The following is an 11550-nucleotide window of genomic DNA, read 5'->3' on the forward strand; positions in this document are numbered from 1 at the left end:
CAGCTATTCAACAACAAAAAATATTATTCAGCATCTTTGCTGTTATCTAACAACTATTCAACAACAAAAAACTATTTTATTTACCATCTTTGTTATTATATAACAACAATTTAACAACAAAAACAATTATTTACCATCTTTGTTATTATATAACAACTATTCAACAAAAAACTATTTTATTTACCATCTTTGTTATTATATAACAACTATTCAACAACAAAAAACTATTTTATTTACCATTTTTGTTATTATATAACAACTATTCAACAACAAAAAACTATTTTATTTACCATCTTTATTATATAACAACAATTTAACAACAAAAACAATTATTTACCATCTTTGTTATTATATAACAACTATTCAACAAAAAACTATTTTATTTACCATCTTTGTTATTGTATAGCAACTATTCAACAACAAAAAACTATTTTATTTACCATCTTTGTTATTATATAACAACAATTTAACAACAAAAACAATTATTTACCATCTTTGCTATTATATAAAACTATTTGACAACAAGAAACAATCATTATTTACCATTTATGTTAATATATAACAACTAAAAAAGTGTGCACTACTAGGGAATTAAATTGTTCACTTAGAATTCAGACAACACTACAAAATGGCTGACACCACATACAGTGCACTTTATAGGGAATATGGAGTGATTTAAAATATCAGTTATAAATAAATGCACTTACTCTATATCACAAATTCTATGCTTGTACTCACCAGTGAAACACAAAAATAATCAGGACAAGAATAAAGGAAGCCAAATCAGTCAGAGTCCACATAAGCATGTACTCAACTGGTGTCTGAGAGAGAAACAGTAATGAGAGAGAAAGAGAGGAAATCTGCAGTGGAATAGAGTACTGATTACCAGAAGTATGTACTATTAGATATGTGTAATTTACCATCAGAAACAGTGGTCTTTGCAGGTTCTTGAGTATGTGAACAGCATTTGTGGTAACAGAGTGAGCCCCCGAACACCAGGCAAGAGAATACAGCCACAGCTCGCTGATCACATACAAGTTAGTGCTGATGTTTGCAGCTGCGTATTTTCTGTGGAAAATAAAAGGTCACACATATACAAAAAACACAGTGTACACTCAAGGTTGGTATAAAACAAAACATATGAAACTAGTATATACACAATGTATATTATTTTTAACATTTATCAACAGTTATTTGAATAGTTTATGATTTTAGCTCATCTTCACCAACGCCACTGATAATAGCCACAACAGGCACTCATAACAAACTCAGGTGTCTGATCGCCACTTATTATAAAAAACAAAATGGAAACTCCTGTTTAAGAACTAGAGATGTTTCTTCTGCATTAGACACTTGATGAAAGCTATTTTAAAAAGTGGTGGGGACAAAATTGTCAAAGGCAAAAAGTGGTAGGGACATGTCCAACCCATCCCACCAGTAAATTACACCTTTGGTACTAAGCCATGAACCAAACCAACCAGCTCTGAGGTGAATCACAAGATTACAAGCTTTGATTTGAATAAAAAAAACAATTGAAAATCTGACAAAAAGACAAAGGTACAAGACTATGTATTTATCATCTTTCATGAGGGAATGGACTACAATCCCATGAGGCATTGCAAATGTCCATTAACAACCTCACAGCTCACAGTAGGTCTGTCTTTAAAGGTTTAAAAGTTCAAAATCAATTTGCCTTATGGAGAAAACGAATGGGATTTTTACTTTCAGAACCAGACTGTTGCACTCTATTCCAAAAAAAATGACTGTTTTCCAAACACTGCCCCATCTGCCATTGGACAAACAGATAGTCCCGCCCCAAACTCAACTCATGCTGTTGTCTCGTGCTGGTTTGGATGCTCAGACAAACAGATGAATGTTTTGATATTGTCACTGAGCCACTCTTTTTACATTTTCACTTTCACATTCTGAAACATATTAATGGTAAAAAAATTAAAAAAAGATTTAAAAATTGATCTGCTTCACACCTGAAGCAATTGCATCGCTTCAGAGGACATATATTAAACCACTGGAGTCGTATGGGTTACTTTTTTGGTGCCTTTATGTGATTTTCGAAGCTTCAAAGGTCTGACCACAATTCACTTGCATTGAAAAGACCTACAGAACTGAAATATTCTTCTTAAATCTTCATTTGTGTGCAGAACAAAGTCAGTCATACACATCTGGGATGGCTGAGTAATGATGAGAGAATTTTCATTTTTGGGTGAATTATCCCTTCAAAGTCATTATACTAAATTTACTTAACAGGCCATTTGGGTGCACACAGAATGTTCAAGTTACTTTCAAGTTACACATTTACTGATTACTATCACTACAATACATTTATGCTTTACAGAACACATTTACAAATTTAAAGATAAATAGCACTACTGTGCAATGAATTAACAGTGTAATGGCACACCTGACTTGAGTGAATAGATGACTCGTTCTTGAGGACTTTCAGCATTCAGGATATCCAGCTGTCTATATAAGGCTTACCCCTGGGTGGCTAGTGTCCCGTGCTGAGCAGCCAGATCCAGGAAGGCCCTCAGTGTGCACACAGACTGATTCTGAGCTTGCATACGCTCCTCCGGACTCAGAGAGAAAGCTGTTCCAAAGGGGTCTTGCTAGCAGAAAATTAGGAAACTAATATTGAAAATACTCTGTTTAAAGATTTTTTTTTTTTTTAAACAGGAAAAATGTCTAGCCTTGTTTTGACCTTGTTCAACCCAAATAAAAGAAAAGGACAATAGCAAAAATGTGATCTTGATAACAACATATATTGTCCCCAGAAAGTACTTTTTGAATTTCACTGGTTTTTGCATCTGCAAAAATAACTTTTCTGAGCCATTTTTGAAATTACTTTAAACCATCTGGTGTCAAGGCAATTTTTCTTCATCAAATTAATGATCAACCAGCTTTGACAACCAGAAAGTGGACAAATACTTTTGTCTTCATTTAAAAAAATACAGCTATTTATAACTCTAAAATTATCAAATTACTTCTTTTAAACGTTTTGGTTGAAAGGTGTGCTTGTGCCATTTTTCTTTAAAATAAATGTCTCTTGATTTTTTTAAAGACATTTTTAAGTGTAGCCTAAATTCTATTTTTGGGGCACTGTACTCCTTGTTATAGAATAAAAAATGTATCTCTCCGCCTTACAGAGAAGAACCAGGATCTAGAATTGAGCCTTTGCAACTCTCTCCAATTAAACATTGCAGGTGAGGTGTCTGTCCAGTTAGGGAATACATCTTTCACATTAGTTGTCCGGCTCAAGTTCTTATCATGCATGAGGAAAGGTACTCCATCGTAGCTGCAGCAAGAGGTGTAACATGAAACTATGTGTGACACTCTCAGGTCAGTTAAAAGGGAAAATAAGGATGCAGGAACCAGCTTACACACTTCAGGGTGATTTATTTAGTTGCTTTTCAGCTGGCACACAAAAACTCATCAGCTTTCAACAAAGTCCTTTTTCAAAGGTTCAGATTAAAATCATGCTGCCCTCCGCAGTGTTGTAAGCTTCAGGTCTCCTCTCCCTTCACTGTGGCTCTGCTGCTCTTTTATCAACCTCCAGCTTTCACTGTTAACACAAAACAGTTGTCAGAGATAATTTTCCCCAGGTGTCTATCCTTACCGTTCTCTCTCTCCCGGCCTCACTCTCCACAGATGTCGCTTGGCCACGCCCATCTCTCCACACTATGTTAAAAGACGAACATCATTTTTGACAGACTGTAGATCCATTATAAATTAAAGAGCCTTTCTAAGAAGCTACAAACGACCTGATAGTGACATCAGTCTCCAGACCATCAGCTCAGCTGCCATTGCCTTCTCAAAAGATATGAAGGTATTTTTAGCTGCAAGCTGAGAGAAAATACAACAGACTTTTTTTTTTTTTCCTTGTATCTGTATACAGTACGATACATTGCTGGCCTATAAATTCCATACAGCCATGTACAGTGCTGTTATAATTTAATAATAATTTATTTTAAGTTAATAATAATTGTATTTTATTTTGTTTTAAAAGTGACATGTCTAACCACTCCAACCAACAGAGTAATGTTGAGAGCACCACAGAGTCACAATGTTTACACACTTCTGGGAAGTCAATTTGCGAATGGCTTACTTATAGTTGTCTTTGCACATTAAACATGGATAATATTGGATTTAATATCGCAAAATAAACATCACCTTTAAAAAGCAACACAAATGGTTATATTCAAAGATTGGTGCTTGAGCCTGAAACGGCAAAGAACAAGAAGAATGAAGCATGCCATTGGTGCTCCCCTGTGTCCAATTAAAGCAGGAGCTGGCCCCAAGCTGTTACTCTCTTTAATGAAGGGGAAATGCATACCCAGAGGTACCGGGTACAGAGTGACTAGAACAGCTACATACAGCCCCATAACGGCCATCCATCTTACTTAAGCAAAGGCACTTGTTAATTCACAGAGAATAGTAACACTAACTACTGATTTACCACGATTAATGACATTATGCACTGTATTCACAATAAAAATGTGCACTTTGTGTGACATAAGTAATTATTATATTTTAAAACTATTAAATTTTTGAAATTGTAATTATTATATAATAGTATTAGAACTGCATCATGGTGGTGCCAACAAACCATTATATAAATTATAATGTGTGTCCTTCCATTTTCAAGATGTTAGAAATATTGTATTTTATGCATATTATTTTTGGCAAGAAGGGATTAAACTCAGACTTACCTCTCATATTGAGCTGGAATACATGCAAGGTTATTGGCCATTATAATAAAGCAATTAAAAGAACGTGTGTAGATATGGAGCAGTTACCTAAATGTGAATAGGGAAGTTTTATAGGCAAATGTCACAAATATATAGTATATAGTATATAGTCAAGATCAGCATGATGTAAATTATTTTGGGATAAACATTTGATAGTGAGCGTGCCTGAAAAGTTAAAAGTACAGTTATCCACTCCTTGCTTCATAAATCTGTGAGAACCAATGTGGCCTCGATAGAGAGAATCAAAGTCAACAAGATCCCAATCTATCAAAAGAGATATGTTCTACATAAAACATAAAGTGTTACATTTTCAGTAGTTATTATTACATTTACACCCAATTTGATGGAATTTTGTGAGTGTAATAGGTAAGATGTGAAGGAAGTTACCTTGTGACACCAATGTAAATATAATCTCTGGCCTTCTGAGAGAAGACAAACTGCAAGCAGCTGTGAATGAAAACATATTACTGTATATGCATAAGTGCATGTGTACTGTAAATGCAGTCTATACCTGAGGGTTGTTTGAATGGATTTATCAGTAATTTGTTGTTAAGCAGCTATGTTAAGAAGCAAAAGAAAACTACATTGACACAAAACAATAAGCTGTTTTAGTCTGTGATAATGGAGAACATTAATATGTTATACTGGTTTTAAACTTGGTTTTGTAAAGACATGAGTTTAGCTCACTGGTAATAAGAATGAATGCTCTCATAACACATATCAGCAGAACAGCAACATAAGTGAACAGAAAAAAGCAAGAATCAGCAAAATTATGGACCACGGAAACCAGAAGCCCATATTTCCTAAATTAAATCTGGAGACAAAGAGAGAAATATTACTGTAGCATTGTATGAAATCTTAGAATTTTTTACAGCTAATATCCCTGTTAACCCTGCTAAAAAATACCCTGGTTGGTGGGTCTTAGCTGGTTTAAAACAGCCCAAAACTCCTCTAAAACTGAAAATGGTTTTAGGAAGAAGAAGAAAAAAAACATCTATCCTGGTTTTAGCTTTTTTTATTTATTTTTTTTTAGTTCTCAAAAAATCTTGAATCTTCTCTACATTTTTAAAAACAAACAAAAATCATATCTACAGTAATGCAATTACAATCAAAGTGTTAAAGGGATAGTACACGCAAAAATGAAAATTCTCTCATCATTCACTCACCCTCATGCCATCCCAGATGTGTATGACTTTCGCTCTTCTGCTAAACACAAATTATGATTTTTAGAAGAATATCTCAGCTCTGTCCAATTTTACTATAAATCTCTACTTTCACATTCTTTCACATTTTGAAAGTGAAAGTGAAAATGGAGATATATGATGGGGGAGGATACCATACCATTAGACTTAAATATTGATCTGTTCCTCACCCACACCTATCATATCACATATGAAGGCATGGATTTAACTATTGGAGATGTTTAAATCACTTTTGTGCTGACTTTATGTGTTTTTTTGAGCTTCAAAGATCTGGTCATCATTTACTTGCATTGTATGGACAAACAGAGCAAGAGATATTCTTCTAAAAATCTTTGTTTGTGTTCTGCAGAAGAAAAAAAGTCATACACATCTTAGATGGCATGAAGGTGAGTAAATTTTTAGAGAATGTAAATTTTTGGGTGAACTGTCCCTTTAAGAAACTACTTTTCATACTTGTCATCTAAGTTTGCTGTGTACAGACATACATTTTTTTTGTTTTTTTTTTTAATGATACCAGTCAGTCAAAGTCATTGTAGTAATTTTGTGCTTCAGCCCAGAAGTACAGGAACACCAGACTAAGACAAAAAGTCAGAATGATCAGAGCAAAACTGCCACACTTCAGCTGCAATATTAAAGACAGTAATCCTTTTAAAATGTACAAATATCTAGCTTACTGTCATTAAACTTTCCACCTGACCTGAATGTTATTATAATAATCACATACAGTATTAAGACATATAAGGACACAAAAGTTTGTAGTATGGAATGTTTGATAGAAAGAACAATACTCTGATTATTTACATAATTTCCAGCTCATGTCTGCTTTGATCACATGAACACTAAACTTGTGTGGCTATTTTACAAAACATAATATACAGATAAAGTATATGTGCATTTGAAATATATGGAAGCACCTTAGAGCAGCAGTAGTGTCCGGGCTGGGCATGGGTGCGCTGGAAGCATCTCCACTGGCAGTCGTAGAGTCCAGAAAGACAGGAGAAAAAGGGCTGGTGCTCATATCGCTGCAGTAATCGTTGGTGTACCACCTTTAGCTTTTCCAACTTCAGCTGGGTTAGCCGGGTCAGTATTGTACCCATAAGGGAGAATAAATACGGTTCTGAAATTGTACAAATATAATTACTGCCGTGTCATCCATCAATACTTTCAAAAAATAGATTTTGTTTGAGAGAAATTGTACAAAATCAATAAAATGAGAATCATGTCCCATGGGCATGCACTGTAAAACGTGGTAACCTTCAACTGTTACCTTGTATTTCTATCTGATCTAACCCTCAAAATGAACATTGTTGGTGTCACCTAATGTAATGTAACCTTATTTTTGACTTTAATAAAAACAGTTAATTTAGATGTTACCACATGAAGCACTTTTATTTAGTGTAACATTTTTTTTTTAAGTGTACATCATGCAAGTCATCTCAGATTCCAAACAAAACTTTAAAATTAACAACAGTTGTCGTCTTCTTGATAACACAGCTTGTTATTTTAATGGTGCATAAACTTCATCATGTTAATCAAAACTAAGATCCAAGTGAAAAATTCATAATTTCCTCACTGATGAATGTTTTGTTTGTGATCTGTCATTGATATTGTCTTCAGCAATGTAGTTTCCACTGTTTAAGAGTGACATAATTGTAAATGTTAGAGTAAGACTTTACAGTACGGTTCCATTTGTTAACATTAGTTAACAACATTAGTTAACATGAACTAACAATGTAGTAATTAAGCATTTATTAATCTTAATGTTAATTTTAACATATAGTAATACATTTTTTAAATCAAAAGTTGTATTTGTTAATGCACTACGAACTAGTATGAACTATCAAAGAACAATTGTATTTTTATTAACAAACATTAACAAAGATTAATAAATGCTTTAAAAATATTTTGTTTATTGTTTGTTCATGATACCTGATGCATTAACTAATGTTTACAAATGGAACCTTGTTGTAAAGTGTTACATTACATGCAAGGCTGCTAGTAACAATTGTCTATTGGGTGTTGCATTGTTTATCAAATAAATTATGATGGAAATTTTAAAGAAACATTAGCCTACTGCTCATTCATGGATCATAACCTACTATTACAATGTAATGAAGCAGTAATCATGACATCAACGACATGGGACTGGAAAGTTACTACATGCTCTTTTTCCAGAAAAGACTTATTGAAATAGTTTTCAGCCCTCAAGAAACCAAAGCGCAAAAGTCCCTTTCTCTATTCTTCATGTCCTTTTCTAGTCACAGAAATTGTGGACACATTGTTTAAGCTTTTAGAACGATCACTGTAATCTGGACCACATGGCAACAGTAACTAAACAGACTGAGTTCTGTAACCGCAAAAATAGAGTTTGATAAGTAACGCAATATCTCACTGAATAACCGAATCCGGTCAGAACCAACCACAGTCAATGCGACAGTGCCTAGGTCTGTCCGCTTCTCTAGAGCAGAGATTTTCAAACTTTTTGATACCAAGGACCCCCAAACATGATGATCCCCTTGCGAGGGACCCCTTTTCAAAAATGTATAGTTTTATATTTTAGATATAAATTCCCTTTTATACTGTGTGAGAAAAAAGTAAGCGTTATATTATAAAGACAATGTGTGGTTTGCAAAATTAAATAACTGGCTGTTATTTTGTAATAAAGGTCATTAAGAAAAATGAAAATAAATTTTTAAAATATCATATTAAAAATCTGGAAAATATTACTTCGTATTAAGTTGAGCACATATCTTTTTTTATACCCACTGTTAGAGTAATATTAGATGTACAAACCTGAAGACATTTTTTTTTAAATTGAATTGAAATATATTTATACTCTTTAAAAAGTAGAATGAAAGAATAATATTGTTAAATTGGGTCTTTTTTTTTTTTCTGCAGACCTCTTAGCAACTCATGGCGGCTCCCTAGGGGTCCATGGAACCCAGTTTGAAAACGCCTGCTCTAGAGTGAAAAAACAGAACCCTTGCTTCTTGTCTGGCCCATTACCAACTGGAAGTAACGCTGTGGCACTACAGTTATTGTTATGAGGGCTTCAAAAAGTACATCAAACCTTTCCTCTCTCTCTCTCTCTCTCTCTCTCTCTGTGTGTGTGTGTGTGTGTGTGTGTGTGTGTGTGTGTGTGTGTGTGTGTGTTTTCCTGCGGTGTTGTACAGTGGAAGCCTATTTTTGTGCGTCAGCGTCTAAATGTAATAAAATTTACATAACAAGAGGGGCCGCTTTGCAAAAAGTAGTCACATTTTTGTGTAGTGCTTGTCTAATCTTGGCAGCTTAGTGGTTGATGTTTTCAGTATATCGTCTCTATGCAAAAACTTTTAAGGAGAAACAACTGATGATAACCAATTCTGATGTATTGGCTCTCGATTTGAATAACTTTATGATTGATATAACATAAACTCAATAATCAATTTAACAATGGATGAAATTGTGGATAACATACAATCAGGGGCGTGGATTCCAGGGGTGATGGGAGCGAGGTAACCCCCCAATACTCAAAACAAGCAAACTTGTAAATTCTTCACACAAATTTGACAGCAAGATGCTTTTTTTTTTTTTTGTTTGTTTTTTTTTTTTTTTTTGGTAACAACTTAAGATAATACTTATTCAAAATAACCACTTCAGAAAAGGGTTAACCATTTCCTGTTCATTTGAATGGTATTTGAAATTTCATAACATCTCCAGTATTCTAAACAAATTAATCTCCATTGTGATTGGATCAGTCAGTGTGAGCCCACTTTGAACATTTTTCATAACAAATATATTCACCCCACTTAAGAAAAAAAAAGTGTTTTATGGGGGCCTTTAGTCTTCTAGGACTCTTTATCTGTTCTGTAGAGCATTATCCAGGGGTACCAGCACTCCACAAACAAGAAGTTTTCAAAATGAGAGAGCAATAAACTTCTTTGATGATTTAGCTGTTCTGCTTACATGATTTTGCTGTGTCCATATTAAACTACATTGACAACTCCTTTTCGAGTGCCTAAAAATAATTACATAAGGCCTAAGTGCAGTCTGTATGTTCCTCTGCACAAATAAATGAAAAGCACTATTGAAAAATCTGTTTAATGTAGGCCACTGTTTTCTCTAGTACCTCCACAGCACCATCAGTAAGGCTCATGTACCCCTTCATCAAAAACCAAAGATGTGTACTACAGGGTAAACACCATGTAACTCCTTTTCAATGATAAAAATGATATATATATACAGGGTTGGGAGGGTTACTTTTGAAATGTATTCCACTACAGATTACAGAATACATGCTGTAAAATGTCATTTGTAACATATTCGGTTAGATTACTCAAGGTCAGTAAATACTTTGGATTACTTCATCAGCACTGGTAGATTTTTTCACTTGTTTTGACTATAAAAACTCTGCCAGTACAGTAAGACAAAATACACGTTAAAAATACATTCTCTGAAAAACCTAAATATCTTATGCAGTGTTGTTTCTGAAACAAGATAAATCAAATTGATCTTGTTTTAAGGATTTTTAGATATTTTTACAGGAAAACAATACAAAAATTATTATCAAGAATAAGATTTTTGCCCTAACATCAAAGGTCTTACTAGAAAAAAAGAAATTATGATCCAACGTGAATTTTCTTGATAAAAAAATATGATCAGGTCTGGAAACATGTGCATGTAAAATGGCTAGAAATAGCATTTTAGCTTAGCATAAAGCTGACAATTTACACAAGGTTTATATATATATATATATATATATATATATATACACACACACACTACCGTTCACAATTTTGGGGTCACTTGACTGAAATGTTTCTCATGATCTTAAAAATCTTTTGAAGGCGTATGCTTAAATGTTTGAAATTAGTTTTGTAGACAAAATTATATTTGTGCCAACATATTAATTTATTTAATTACAAAATTAAAATATTATTTAAAAAAACAGTTTTTGAAATGGATGACTTGGACCAAATAATTAAGGATAGCAGCCAATAAGTGCCCAACATATAGATGGGAACTCCTTCAATACTGTTTAAAAAGCATCCCAGGGTGATACCTCAAGAAGTTGGTTGAGAAAATGTCAAGAGTACATGTCTGCAAATTCTAGGCATATGGTAACTACTTTGAAGATGCTAAAATATAACATAGTTTTGATTTATTTTGGATTTTGTTAGTCACAACATAATTCCCATATTTCCATTTCTATTATTTCATAGTTGTGATGACTTTACTATTATTCTAAAATGTGGAAGAAAAAAAAAAAAGAAAGAATGAGTAAGTGACCCTAAACTTTTGAACAGTAGTGTATATAACAACAAACAATAAAAAAGAAACAATGAATTCTAATAAAGAAGCTGTATGTGACTCCAGTCTCCTTAACAAACAACCAAAACAAATGCTGTTCTGTCGGCATTCTTAAAGAGAAAGTACCGTTTAAATACTTGTTGTACATGTCAGTGCAAATACTTGTAAATAGTATAAAGAAATCTGAACCATTACAATGTATATATATATACATACATACATACATACATATATTAGGGGTGTACCGGTTAAAATTTGTCACGGTTTGGTTTCTATCACGGTTTTAGGGTCACGGT

At 33.5% G+C, this 11550-nt stretch overlaps 1 protein-coding gene across 1 annotated transcript; it reads right to left on the bottom strand.

Annotated features, from left to right (window-relative positions):
• Positions 1 to 1038: 1038 nt before the first annotated feature.
• On the bottom strand, positions 1039 to 7062 carry gdpd4b (glycerophosphodiester phosphodiesterase domain containing 4b). The gene is given in 15 exon segments (XM_051677000.1): positions 1039 to 1068; positions 2420 to 2507; positions 2509 to 2624; positions 3160 to 3310; positions 3777 to 3810; positions 3813 to 3858; positions 4269 to 4414; positions 4725 to 4790; positions 4793 to 4811; positions 4929 to 5027; positions 5151 to 5210; positions 5479 to 5516; positions 5519 to 5580; positions 6487 to 6587; positions 6880 to 7062. Coding segments are annotated over 15 exon segments (1239 nt in total).
• Positions 7063 to 11550: the final 4488 nt, after the last annotated feature.

Source organism: Myxocyprinus asiaticus, chromosome 38 (genome assembly GCF_019703515.2).
Source record: "Myxocyprinus asiaticus isolate MX2 ecotype Aquarium Trade chromosome 38, UBuf_Myxa_2, whole genome shotgun sequence".
In the NCBI taxonomy this organism is placed as follows: Eukaryota; Metazoa; Chordata; class Actinopteri; order Cypriniformes; family Catostomidae; genus Myxocyprinus; species Myxocyprinus asiaticus.